The sequence below is a fragment of the Thunnus thynnus genome, chromosome 8, assembly GCF_963924715.1.
Source record: "Thunnus thynnus chromosome 8, fThuThy2.1, whole genome shotgun sequence".
Taxonomy (NCBI): domain Eukaryota; kingdom Metazoa; phylum Chordata; class Actinopteri; order Scombriformes; family Scombridae; genus Thunnus; species Thunnus thynnus.
In genome coordinates, this window is record NC_089524.1 from 8,107,354 (window position 1) to 8,121,210 (window position 13,857).

At 37.2% G+C, this 13,857-nt stretch overlaps 1 protein-coding gene across 1 annotated transcript; it reads right to left on the bottom strand.

The window, feature by feature from the left end:
- Nucleotides 1–1,874: 1,874 nt before the first annotated feature.
- On the bottom strand, nt 1,875–13,021 carry LOC137187446 (uncharacterized). Its single transcript, XM_067596319.1, has 15 exons — nt 12,559–13,021; nt 11,294–11,470; nt 11,091–11,165; nt 9,960–10,075; nt 9,108–9,282; nt 8,544–8,669; nt 7,606–7,649; nt 7,399–7,498; nt 6,641–6,855; nt 5,590–5,770; nt 4,736–4,819; nt 4,295–4,440; nt 3,801–4,042; nt 3,541–3,650; nt 1,875–2,659 (listed from the first exon to the last, which is right to left on the bottom strand). Exons 1-15 carry the CDS (start codon nt 12,688–12,690, stop codon nt 2,462–2,464), a joined length of 2,121 nt encoding a protein of 706 aa, XP_067452420.1. The 5' UTR covers nt 12,691–13,021; the 3' UTR covers nt 1,875–2,461.
- Between the last annotated feature and the right edge of the window lie 836 nt (nt 13,022–13,857).

Here is a 13,857-nt window from a genome sequence, read left to right on the forward strand (position 1 = left end):
CAGAGTGACTTAATAACTTTGTCTATGAATGCTTTTCATCTAAAATGATAAATTATAGAAACACAAACATATATATTGTGGTGAAGGGAATGAGATAGATCTTCTGATATTTACTCTCTGTTTCCTCTCCATTTAGTTTTTTAGAGACCAGCTTCTGAATGGAACAGCCCACACATTGAAGGTGATAAACATTCAAAGGGTTCAAGTTTCCCCATGAAAGCATCATATGGACAGAAATGGTCAAAGGTGAATGTGTAAAGACAGCAATTCAAGGTTATGCTGGTGGTATTGTTTTAACACAATGTGAAGGGGCAGTTCACCCAAAACGTTTCATCATATTTAGAAAGAGATATTTCTTTTGAGTTTTTCAATAAGTTTAGCAGAACACATCGCATGTCACTGTACTCCACTGAGCTGAAGTGAGCTACAGCAAATGTCCCCCAACCAGCAGATGTACGTGGATAGTGTTTTTGAGTAAACGATCCCTTTAGACACAGAGATTTCAGTCCCCTCTTTTGCCTGCTTCTAATCATTTTGTCAAATTAAATCTGAAAAAGTTCCTCAAATGAGTCAATATTAAGACTCACTTTCATTCATCTCTAATCCTCAAACAGTATTCTTAAGAATTTTAAGCACCATGCTACACTGTAGTTCCCAGGGATTGTGAATAGTGGGGAAGTGCATTTGAATCAAGTGTCAAATTATTTGAGCAAGACAATGGGAAGCTCAAACCAAGCAATCTGAGCTGTCAAAGAGGTTTTCAAGAGGTGTCAATAATTACCATGCTTTATTATCTGAGAGGCATCTATCAACATGCCTGACAAGCCTGGTAACCAGGAAATGTTTCTTGCTCACTCCTCCCTTCCATTAAATATAATACACTGGCAACAATAACCTCACTGAGTTCCTCATACCATGTGAATGACTATTGCACCCTGAATTAAGGATATGAATGGTCTGCCATGTGATACTGGCAGAATGTGACTGGTACATATGTAACTAATGAATGTGAATCTGTTTTGTCTTATGTAGTTAAGAATTGATTTATTAAGGTTATACTGGAGGTTGTCTTTCCAATTTATTGGAAAACCAGAATATGAAGGAACTGCTTGTTTGTTGTGTGGAAGGTTTTGGCTATAAAACAATGCCTTTAAATATTGTAGTACAGAGAAGGAAGTCTACTGCATGAAGGTTCATTTTTTAAACGTTTATATTACATGGTCTTAAAGCACATATTAAAGGCTAAATGTGTATGTTTTGGACAGGCTGTTTCAGTCTCCTGTCCATTTGGTAAACTTGCCTGGTGTTGAGCTTACTATGTGTCAAATGTATGGAAATGTGATGTATTTAAGTAAGATAAACCATTTGTGATTCTGAACATAGGCCATGTGTGTGTCATTTCTTATTCTCTTGCTGTCAGCGTATGCAACAAGTGTTTTTTTTAATTTTGTCACATGCACTCAGAATGTATCTCTTCCCTGATTCATTGCTGATTTGAATTGTTTTTTCAAATTATTTTTGTATTTAAATCTTACTTGACCTAATGCATACTTCACTTTAAAAATTATTGTTTAATGTGATACTTTTTTTTTAGTCTCAGTCACCTTCATTTATGGCTATATGGAAATTTCTTCTCCAGACTCTGTTTTAGCCATACCTTGATAGACGTTTAGACTTAAGTTAGATTTAACACTACATTTACACACAAGATTACTAGTTGTTATTTTATATTATGTAATGAAAGATGAATAAAGAGACATAGCTATATGAAATGCCTATTCTTTGTGTTATTTTTTGTGTCAATTAATAAATCATTCTAAAAGAAACTTTATTTATTCACAATTTTATTTTAAAGCACATACTGTACAATTACTTATAGTTAAAACATTCATAGTCAAGATCTGCCTTAAAACATGTGAAAATACAAAAAAAATCATATCAAGTGAAAATTTTGCTGTTGAGTGTGTAAAATATTTCCTTAATATAGCAAATTGCAGATATCAGCAGAGACACAATACAAGATGTGAAATTAAATAAATAATCAAAGTAGTTATTCTGTAAAAAAGAGGAATTCTGAAAATGTGTGTTGGAGGCACATATCTGTAGAGTTGGTATCTACAGTATGTTGGAATAACCATGTATATACTTATCTTGAAGAATTCCCTCCTACTTTTCTAAATTACATTATTATTCTCATGACGCACAAGAAATTATTTGCACCGTCTGTGCAACTTGTATGAATACAGCTTTAAAGAATGTAAAAATTGTTCTATGCTCCCCAATCAGGTCACACAAGTTACAGTGACTACTGGAACAATTAAAAGATCACAGATCAGCCTTTATAACCTAACTGGGGCATAGCTTTCTTCTCAGTCATTGTTACTGTAATATCCTGCAGAAACCTTTGAGCTCCACAGAGTCAACTTCAGCGGGATGTGAGGTATCAGGGAGAGCTTCCACTTCATAAACCTGTCATCACTTCAGTGCAGCTGTCCTCTCCATCTCCCTCTGCCTGGAAACGTGTAAAGCCCAAGGCCTCGTGCATGGCTCTGCTCAGCAACAGCAACAGGTCAGCAGCCCCCGTCGCTCCCCTCGGCAGGAAGAGCTCCAGTGCACAGGTGGAGGCGTGGGGAAGGCGCACATTTGATGTGCCTGCATCCTGTGAAATTAATTTGAAGACAAGGGAACTGTGACATGAAGATTTTTGTCCGGAGACGACAAAATATACATTCAAGTTGGAAACAGTGTCCTAATCTAGTTAATACTGGAAGGTAGTGATCAAAAGTCTCTTTGAGCCTGATAACCTACAAGACGGCCCTCTAACTGGGTTGAACATCCAATAAAACATGTTTTTTTGTAATATGTTCCACTACAAAATTACAAAAACATTTATATTTCTTTTTATATTACTCTATTTAATCTTATTGCCATACAATTTATATGCTTTTATTTGGTGTCATCATTTTTGTGTTTTTTATACACATTTCCATATATTTTGTACTTGTTTCTGTTTTATATTCAAGCTTTGTTCTTTTACTGGTATTTCATCTGCTTTATGAGCTTATTTCTTTTATTTGCATTTTATTTGTTTATATATGAACTTATTTCTTTTCATTTGCACTTTATCTGTTTTATGTATGGGTTCAGTGCTAAATATGCAGTATGTGCTCACAAGTTAGCGGTTAGCTTGTGAGCATACTGAAGCACTTAGCTGCTAAGGAGCCAGATATTTCCGTCAGGGATCTACGGAGACCAAAACAGAGCTAAAATGAGAGTGAATATTGGACTTACAATCCTCACATGACTCCAAAAGAATGCCAGTGTTGCTCTGTTATTGCCAATATGTTCACTACATCAAATGTAAAAGTTGATAATATGTCAGTGTTGTGTTTACAGCTTGTTGCACTGCCCTGAAGTGGCCAAAAAAATCAATTAGTGCAGATTTAAGTGCAGTATTTGAGTAAACCAGTTATACCACTGCATGTACCCTGCATATACCGTTACCCTTTTCAGATTCATGCCGATCTGATATATACCAACCTGTGTGTAAAAATACAGGGAGATCAATCTGGGGAACCCAAGAGGAGGCAGATGATCAGCTCCTGTGATGAAGGCGAGGAGGTCTTCAAAGGAAAAATCTGCCTGCCCATCTGATTATGAATAAGGAGGAATTATTTTAGTAAAAATGTTTTCACAGTACAGCCTGACAAGAGAATTTTTATGATGCTTTTTTCTTCCAGAGTCTGAGAAAAGAACTACAGGAGTGTTTGTATTCTCTACTCCCATCCCTTCATTCTTACCGCTGACCAAGGTAAGGACTGTTTCCCAGTGTCCAGCTGTCGCCTCCTCAGCCGCCCTCAGCTGGCTGTCTGGATGGCTGTAGCAGACAGTGAAGAGCTGTTTGAACTCCTTCAAGGTGAGAGGCTGCTGCTGTGCGCTCGTCATCACTGGCACAAACGCCTCCCAGTGGGACTGTACCGTGTCCCACAATCCACCACAGCTGTTCATTCCATCGGTGAACTGGGAGATCATACTGGCCACCCTGAAAAACAGCAGAGTGATTGACTGAGACTCTCATTGTCTCACTGGCTCAGTGAAGATGACCTTTTTAAATACTTTTTGTTGAAGAATGAGACAGCACGTTTTGTTACCATCCTGCTGAGTCACGTTTAACATACCAGCAGCTGTTGTGATATTGTTATGAACCAAAAATTTATGACTGCATTAATGTTATCAGTGTATACATGTTTGAGTGTTATCTGTGTATACAGCATGTGTTTGTGTGTATGTTTACCTGTGGTAGATGAAGTGTTTGACCAGGTGGATGTAGAATGCTGGTATTTCATCAGAACCGGCTGAATAGATTTGAGGGATCCCACAGCTCGACACCCAGTCACACAGACTGGGAGACAGCAACTTCACATCAGTGCAACTTTGCAGCTGCAAGAAGAGCAGAATAGTGAGTATGCACACGTAATAGTGTATGTGTGTACATCACATACACACTCTCTGGAATAGGTCGTTTAGGAACAATAAATCTAATTTTCTAGGCACACACAAGAAAGTCCTATTTATGTTGTACTGGCTTAAATAGATAATATTACAGAGAAGAGTGCAACACATGAAAAAAAATAACACTTCATCTAGTTCTTTTGTGTTAATCCCTTGATCCTTCACAATGTCTTCAGCTATACAGGTATGTGTGCATGTGTGTGTGCATGTGTGTTTGTGTTACCTGTTGCAGTCGGAGCTGAACTTCCGCGTCAACAATGTCTCTCCAATTGAAGTCCTCCAAAGATGGAATGTGGCCACACATCAACTGTTAATGCATAAATACCACACGGTGAGAAAGAAGTTTCTGTTTATACAGAACACAACAGTTCACGCACAATTATCCACCTTATTTCCATTGTAAATCTCTGCTTTAAACAAACAAGGTGCCATCCAAGAAAGATAACCCAGGAAAGGATGCTATATCTCATATTATGTTTCTAAGTTGTGTCAAAGTCCCGAACAAAGAGACCATTTCTTTATCACAGATCATTAGAAGACCTGTACATATTTTTAAAACTTTTTTAAAATTTCTTAGAAATTGCAAAACAGTAGTCCATGATAATTTCAGTAGATTAGTAAATTTCCGTTTTTCAACACTGATTGTTGACATATTGGTGATCAATCTGTGCACATCATGTAACAAGACTAACAGTCTGCAGCCATGCTAGCAGCTCTGTGGGGCTGTACTGAGGGACAGCAGTGCTTTGAGCTAAATGCTATCATCAGCATGCTAACATGCTCACATGCTGACTATAAGCAGGTATAATGTTTACCGTGTTCACCGTATTAGTTTAGCATGCTAACACTTGCCAATTAGCACTAAACTCGCTCAATGAAAAGTCAGGGGATCACCAAAGTCATTAGGATTCATCCTCCAGGAAACATGAATGTCTGAACAAGATTTTATGGCCATCCATTCAGTAGTTGAGATATTTAAGTCTGGACCAGAGTAGTGGATGGACTGAATATGAACAGTATGTGAGGGTTAAGGAAACATTTTTTAAGTATCTACATAAGTGACTCATGGTGGACAACCTGGTAGAGTGTAGGGTGCAGACAGCGAGGTCCTGGACCACCCTGAGCCAGCGACCAGCCAATCAGAACGCCTGCTTCGTAATATTTCCCATCTTCAAGAGCTGTGAGGTCGTAGGTCAGAAACAGGCGTCCTGGATGACCCTCGAAGACACAACTTTGCTGCAGCTCGAGCAGAGTCAACCTGTGTGAGAAGAAATGTAAAAAAAAAATCTTTAGTCAGGGATTCAGAGACTACAAAATTCTTCTACACCAGATCTTAGTGATCTGGTGTAGAGTACTATCATAAAGACTGAATGTGTTATTCCTCTCCAAAGCAATATATTAGTGCTGAACTGATTAATCGATAGTTCATTGAGAGAAATCATTAATTGCAGATAATTCTGACAATCAGTTGATCTATTAAGTCATTTATCAAGCACAAAATTCATCAAAATATAACTTTTTTCGCTTTCTTTTGCTTTATATCATTGTAAATTGAATATCTTGGGTTTTGGATATTTGGTTGAATAACATTAGTAATTTGAATATGTCTTCCAACTCAGAGATTGTGATTGGTATTAGACTAAATGCTTAAATTAAACTGATAAGGAAAATAATCATAAGTTGCAGCCTCACAATATATACTGTATACTATATCTATTATAAACAAAACATTATCAGTATTTTTTGAGATTATAATAATTTTGCAACATAAAAAGTCATTTCTCCATCAAATTATGAACATATCTAAAACATTTTTTTCATTTTGGGAATTTATAAACGCTAAACTTATAAATGTTATAAACCTTATAAAAAGTTGGCCAATAGAGATAATTTGTGTTTCTATGCATCAAAAAACTGTATTATCACCATTCATAAAGCCTATAGACTTTACTTTGAAACACATGATTATAATCTTATTCAAAATTCCACTGAATTAAAGCGACAGAAGTATGAAAAACCAGAGAACAGAGACAACTCTGTTCATATTTCACAGTCCAAGTAGCAGCAATGATTGAAATCACCAATATAAATACAGCTTCTGGTAAAATATGAGGGAAACCATCATAACCTGAAGAACTCTCTGAGAGGCCCCTCGTGGCTGTCGGTCTCCTCTCCGCTGAAGGAGATGATGGGAGTCGTCCTGAAGCAGAAGCCCGGCCTCCTCACCTCCTTCAGAGCGCTGTGCAGCAGATCTCTCCTCCTCACCTGGACGTGTGTCTCTACGTCTCGAACCATGTTCTCTTGTCTTAACAGTCTCAGGATGGTGTCCAGGTCTAATGTGAACTGCACACCAGAGACACAGGTTATCAGAGACACAGGATAACAGAGACACAGGTTAACAGCCGAGGAAATGTTGTCCTCTCTGTCCTTTACTAAAATTTCTTCTTATGTCGACTAATCCAAAATTATAGGATTTTTTGGACTAATCAAATGTTTGATTTAAATGATGATTTGGTCACATTGTTTCTCCAGTTTTATCATTTATCCACAGATGAATGCAGTCACTCGGAGTATCTCCAATCCAGTTTTTGTTAAAGATTGAGGCATATTATTGTATACCATCATTTAATAGTCATGTCTCATGATGCTGGAGCTGTATATGACACATTCAACTTTCCAAAGAAATGACTATTTTGACTAACAAAACATAGCCAACTTATTAACTCAGAGAAGGAAATCATGGTTAACTTATTAACTTGACATAGATTTTCAATGACAAACTAAAAAGTTTCCGTTTTAAAAACAAAACTCAGGTAAAACAGGTATAATTTTATCCCAGATGATGGTTACTGAGGTCTCAGTGTGCTGAGAGTGAAATAAACTCACCTCCTTTGTGTTCCTGCGGACACTGGTCTGCTGGGTCTGTTTTCCCAGCTGACTGTCTTCTGGGCAGCTCTCTGTGCTGGCTTCCAGACAAAACTCCTTCCTGAAGAGAGGTAATTCAGTTCTATGGTTTATAATTCATTATTTTATTAATGTTTCTTGGCAACGTGGAAAAGCCTCTAAAACTGGCACTGCTTACTGTTTTCTTACCTGTCCACCACAGGTGTCTCGCTTGCTGTCTGCTTGGATTCCTCCTGGTAAGAGAAGATTTAATTTTGGAATTTATAGTAGGTCTCAACTTTTTCAAAATTAAGTTTTTCATAAAGATATATATCGGACTGCAAAACAGTATACAATATTTAAACTTTATCCACTGCAGAGGAAATATATAAAAGTTAAATTAATAAAGTAAATACATTAATTTCCAAACATAAAATCCATTGATTATTTTTATTATAGATGTTATTATTTACAACTGTGCTTTTTCTACAGTAAAGTGTAAATTTTCAAAGCTCCCTCCATCTATATTATATGTGCAATCCTGCACAGCAAACCTTAACAAAGTCAGTGGAATCAGACTCTTTAAATTGATAATTAAAGAGCGGGACTTTTGTGGGTCCAAAAGCTGATGGAATTTGAAAACATATTTGTTAGAAAATATATGTTTAATAATTCTGCTCACTAAAAGGTTTTTTTGCAAAGACAAAAACCTCCACTATCAATCAATCAGTCAAAATGTTTTCATATAGCATAATTTGTATAGTGGAAGTAATTCAAAGTGCTTCACATAAAGTAAAAATATGAAAAATCAAGAGAAAAAAATACAACAGATTCATGATTAATAATTTAAAAAATGTGATAATCAAATGGTTAAATTGAAAACAATGAAAAGCCTGTTAAAAAAAATTGATGCATTAATTAAAAGCTAAATTAAAAGCTTTTAATTACTGAGGCTGTCTTCTTGATGTCTACTGCTGTTCCATAGTTTAGGGGCATTGATGGAAAAAGCTGCATCTCCAGTTTTTTTTTTTTTTTATAAGTGCAGTGTTGAGAAGGCAGCTGGGTTTTTACACTAATGTCACAGCAACGACAAAGTCAAGCTAGAAAGAGAAATAAAGTGGGCAGACGACTGAGCTGCTGTGGTTTACCTGCGGGTCGTCCTGGTGGCTGAGGATATACAAAGCACCGTGTGCAGAGATCCTGAGTAGCTGCTCTCCGGTCCAGCCCTCTGCAGGGGTGTCTGGGACAAACAGCACCCTGGAACCCGGCACACACTGCACAACACACACACACACACACACACACACACACACACGAGAAACAAACTTTTTATTTACCAACAGATTTATTTGAATCAGTACAACAGGATTTTGTTTGATGAAGAGATGAGATCATATTTTCAGCCCCAATCTGGTTATTTAAAATACGAAACTACCAGAAAGGAAAGTGTCTTTGCATTAAGTGTTTATTTTGTTAATTCTAAGTTCAGTTCTGTGTTATATTTGTTTTCAGGATATTGAGCTGGCTCACGCTGTTGTCATAGATTTCTTTACCTTCTGTGGCAAACTAAACTTAATCCTAAATGTAATCTCAATTTACCTGAATAATAAATTCTCTGGCCTCCAAAGAAATAAAGAACCAGTCAAATGTACTCATGCTGAAATCAAACTAGCTCACACAGGGAAAGAAATACACCATATAAACACACACACCTGTAAATATGTGAATGAAAACCTTTCTCCTTTCTGTTTGACAAATCGCCCTCGGAAGAGTGTCACCAGCCGACTCTCCATCTGATTGGCTGACCAGCCATAGTCAATGGTGATGCGAGCAGTCATTCCCATGGCTGATAGAGCTGCTCGTTCTTTGCCTCGTGGAATGATGTGTCTGCAGGGAAGGAAATAAATATTTACTTTATTGATATATTTATGGATTTATTGGATGATCAGATATCAGTACACATCAGCGAGTACAGAGTACAACTACAGAGCTGGTCAATTCTGACTAATAGTGGTGCTACTTGAGAAAAAGTACACAAGATATTAGAGATCCCCTCTAGATATGTTTTAAAATATTTAAAAATACTCTGCTATGAAGAATAAATTGTGTCTGATATGGTTTTTTTCCACAAAAAATGTAAATACAATTATCCTTTTAAAACGGCTTCCTCCCTCTTTGAAAAGTCCAGAATCTATGCTCATTAAAACATTTTTCAGTTCATAAGTTTAACCTCCTGGAAACAAGATGCCTCCTACTTCACTGAAAAGTTCAATCTCAGTGTTTATGCATTCCAGGTTTCAAGTTTCCACATTAGAGTTTCGGTAAGCAATAAAAGGAACTTCCCACTTTCAGCAGATGAATGTGAAAACAGTCTTTGAGCGTCAAAGTTTACACAATCATCAAGCTGCACAGTGAAACTCAAACCCAAACCCATTCAAGTGAAGGAACAAGAAGGAAAAAAACAAACATTTTTCCAGTGAAGAGGGACTCATAATGTGGACTATAAATATCCAGTCTAGCCAGAACTTTAGTCTTCTAATCTACTGTAGTGCAGTCACTCTCACCTCTCCAGCTCCAGGTATTGTCCTCTAGGTAGACAGACCACATCTTTGACCACCAGGCCCGTCTTCTGCGGAGTCAGTCTCTTCCATTTGAGACGGTTAGCGTTGTTTGGGGACGGCTGCAGCACACAGTACAACATCACACATATAGATATAGATTGATTTGATGGATCCACAAAACAGAGTGAAAGATGTCTAAACTGACTGATGTGATGATTTCTCTCTAACAGAAAAATAACTTGTTTTTTGATGCAAACTATTTAAAAAAAGGACAATTCTTATTTCTTAAATACTACTTAAATATTACTGGGCAGCAAATATAATAAGAAACAACTTAATCTAGTACAGAAGAAAAGATAACCTTACTGCTGAAAAGATTAGTTGACTAATTAGTCAATTGACACAAAATCAATCAAGAACAACTTTAATATTCAAGTAATATTTGTAAATAATTGTAAAAGAACATTTACATCAGCCTCACACACACACACACAAAATATCCCCATATGCCATATCTGTTCCTAACAAACCACACACACATCACACCTAAACATGATTTCCTGCTCTATATCACTCCTCATTTTACATTCATGCTGTAGCCTGTTAAATGTACTGTTTGTCTCGCTGTATGTATCTACATCATGTCCGTTGATGCTAAATCACCTGTTGTGTTTTGTCTTGTTTCGCCAATATGAAATGATAATAATAATCAAATAAAAATACCTCAAAAATTGTAGGAACCAGCATCCCCGACATGAGAAAAATCAGTTTTCCCCCATTCTTAAATCTTAATAAACTTAATGTTAAGATAAACTAAAGCAATTGAAAGACAGCCTCTTTGGCTCTGGGAGCTGTGTTCTAATTTTCTGACATTTTGTATGCTAAATGTCTAAGGTAACATTATTTTTATGCATGACTTTGGCACTTTGACAATACTGTCTCCATCCAACTGATAGGATTGAGCCCTTATCCTAATAGCCTGGTCACTGAAATACACAAACACTAAACCTGATACAATCTATATTTTTGGGCTCCATGTTAGTATGTATCCACCTTGCTACAGGACCCAAGGCCCTGAAATTAATTGTCATTTGCTGATGAGACGATGACAAAATAAAAGCTAAGGATGGTTACCGGGGTCATGATGGAAGGATGGTTTGACTTGATCTCTGTTAGCTCGCTCCCAGACACTTTGAGGTGAGGAAACACCTGAGACAGGGGAGGAAAAGAGAGGAAATAAAGAAAGTAAGTGAGGATGTGATGCTCCTATTCAATGAAACTCAATCTTTTTATTTACTTTCCTACCAGCCAACATGACATCCCTCATACTGACTGACCTCCATTTCTATCTCTATCTCCTCCATGGAGCTCCATGAAGAGACAGGGGGACGGTGCTCAGTGTCTTCCTTGGTCTGGGACGCTGTGTTGGGCTTGGTCTGGTGCCTGGGTTGAATCTGGACCTCTGGCTCTGGATCCTCCTCATAGTCAGGCTCCAGAGGATGCTCCAGGTATCTCTGGGTTCAAGAAGAGAAAGATGAGGAGGTTTATCATGCAAGAACATACATAAATAATCCCAAAAGCAACAAATGGGTGCTGCATATTGAGGGGCATACTCTTTAAAAAAGGCTTTAATCTCGGTTTTATAATCCTATTTCTAACAATGTGATTTGTTTTTCTTTTATTTTAGTACATATACTGTATATTATTTAGAAAGAGGTAATCTGGTCTTTCCTTTCAACCCCTGCACATTTAGTTAATATTATTTTAATTATTAGTTATTTGTGACTTTGTTTGATTTTAAACCGTGCAAATAAATCCAGTTGAAACTGGAATAATGGTTCAGTATTTTAAATGACTGATACACAGTTTTGATCATTAAATAAATCATATATATCTCAGAGTCCTGAGACCATATTACACCAGTTCTCATATCACTACACCAGTTGCCAGTGTGTGAAAGAATTGACTTTAAAGTATTACTGCTTGTCTATATATTTCTGAATGGTTCAGGTCCTGAAAACATCTCAGATCTTCTCAGACAGTATGAACTTTCTAGACCTCTCAGGTCAGCTGGTTCTGGTCTACTTGTAGTTTTTAAAGTTAAATATAGTGAAGCTGCTTTTAGCTTCTCACATCTGAAACAAACTACCTGAAGATCTCAGAGTGGGGACAATGCTGAATACTTTTAAATTCTAAATTGAAGACGCATCTGTTTGCCCTGACCTTTAATTAAAATTTAAAGCTGCACTTGGTAATTTTTATCCTTTATGTTGCTTTTTTAATGCTCCTCTACTAATCTTTAATCTTTATGCATTTTACGGTTCTATTAATTTTACTTTCAGAGATTTTTTGTAAAGGAATCAGCAGCGTCGAGCCTCTAATCTCACTCAGATTTACGACCATTCTTAATTAATAGATTTCCTTCTCCTTAACTCTCGAATGTATTTTAAGTCACACATTTGCATAGATGTATGGGACAAACTTATTTTTTTCACATGACCTGGAGAAAATGTTATATGACACCAAAGAGCAGTGTGAGGATCATCACAGTCCTCTTCTAGGTTTCTTTTTTTTCCAAGATGCAGTGTTACAGAAGACACACCTGGGGAAAGCTGTATTCTTCCTTCCTCTCCAGGGTTGATATCACCACACAGGGCTCATCTGAAGAGAATGACTCCATCTCAATGTTTTCTGTGATGGCCAGCAGCGCTGCCTTTCTCTCACTAAACTTCATCCTCTCTGCTGCAACTAAAACCTGATATCTGCTTTAATTCTTTCCTTTTTCCTCAACTGATCCTACTTTGAACAATGTTGTTTCACTTCTTTCTTACCTAATTCCTTCTCTGTCCTTTTTGAGCTTTTGTTTTAGATCACTGTCTTCGCCTCAGCCACAACTTTCCCCCACTGTTTCTGATAACTTTTCCCTTTATTGTCCCTTATTTCTCAATCTTAGCCTTCTTGTCCCTCTTTATTTTCATTCTTAGTGCCCCCGTTCTCCTTTCTACCTCTCCCCCAAACAGCTGAACCTCCAAATACTCCTCAGGTGATGTGAGGCCTTCCAAACATCTTAACTCATTACCTCAAGCTGAGATCTATCAGAGTCTACAGCTCTGATTGGCTCAGAGTTGTGCTCTCAGACTGTGATTGGCTGTGTGGACAGGTCTGACGCTTTTATTGGTTGAGAGGTGTGTTAAACATCTCCGATTGGTTCTAGTAGTGTGTAGAGTTACAGCATATTGGCCTAAATATTACAATTGTTTGTCAGTATTCAAATGAATGAATTCAATTGTTCAGAAGAGTCTTTTAATCAGTGTTAATTAACAAGATTGAAAAAGACAAACACACAACTAATGTCATTAATCAGCCACTCTTCACACATCTTTTGTGGCCCGTTTCATCATTAATCCAATGATTGAGTCACTTTTGACATAGGACTCAACCTTTTTGTCCCCAAAATCAATCCTGTAGTTATTCAATGATAAAAACTAAAAGGCATGAGGAAAACGACACTTAAGCTCAACAGTCCTAAACGTTGAGGTTTATTCAGCCCAAGTAAAGTGTGACATTTCCTGAACTTTGTGTTCGAAAACTCCAAAATGACAGACTTGATAAGTGATAAAATGCTGCAGACTTAAGCAGGATCCCAGATAGCAGATACTAAACCACAATGATCCAGGTATCTTGAAGGGGACAAAGTCAAAACAGAGAAGTGTTTGTTTAGGTGTCACACCTCATTTCTCTGGTAAAACTGTGGTGACTTAGCAAAAACACACACTTAACAATCTGTAACAGATCTCAAGCACATACCCGTGCTATGTAGAAGGAATTGTCCTCAAACTGCACTATCAGCAACTCCCTGCACTCAGCACAACAAGAAATTTAAAACCTGTTGTTTACTGAC

Excerpts from the sequence above, each read along its gene's own strand:
- LOC137187446 (XM_067596319.1), bottom strand. The coding sequence starts at position 12,690 with ATGAAGTTTAGTGAGAGAAAGGCAGCGCTGCTGGCCATCACAGAAAAC. Across the intron at positions 8,670-9,107 it reads TTTCATTCACATATTTACAG|TGTGTGCCGGGTTCCAGGGT; the intron begins GTGTGTGTGTTT and ends TGTGTTGTGCAG. Across the intron at positions 4,043-4,294 it reads AAACACTTCATCTACCACAG|GGTGGCCAGTATGATCTCCC; the intron begins GTAAACATACAC and ends GCTGTTTTTCAG.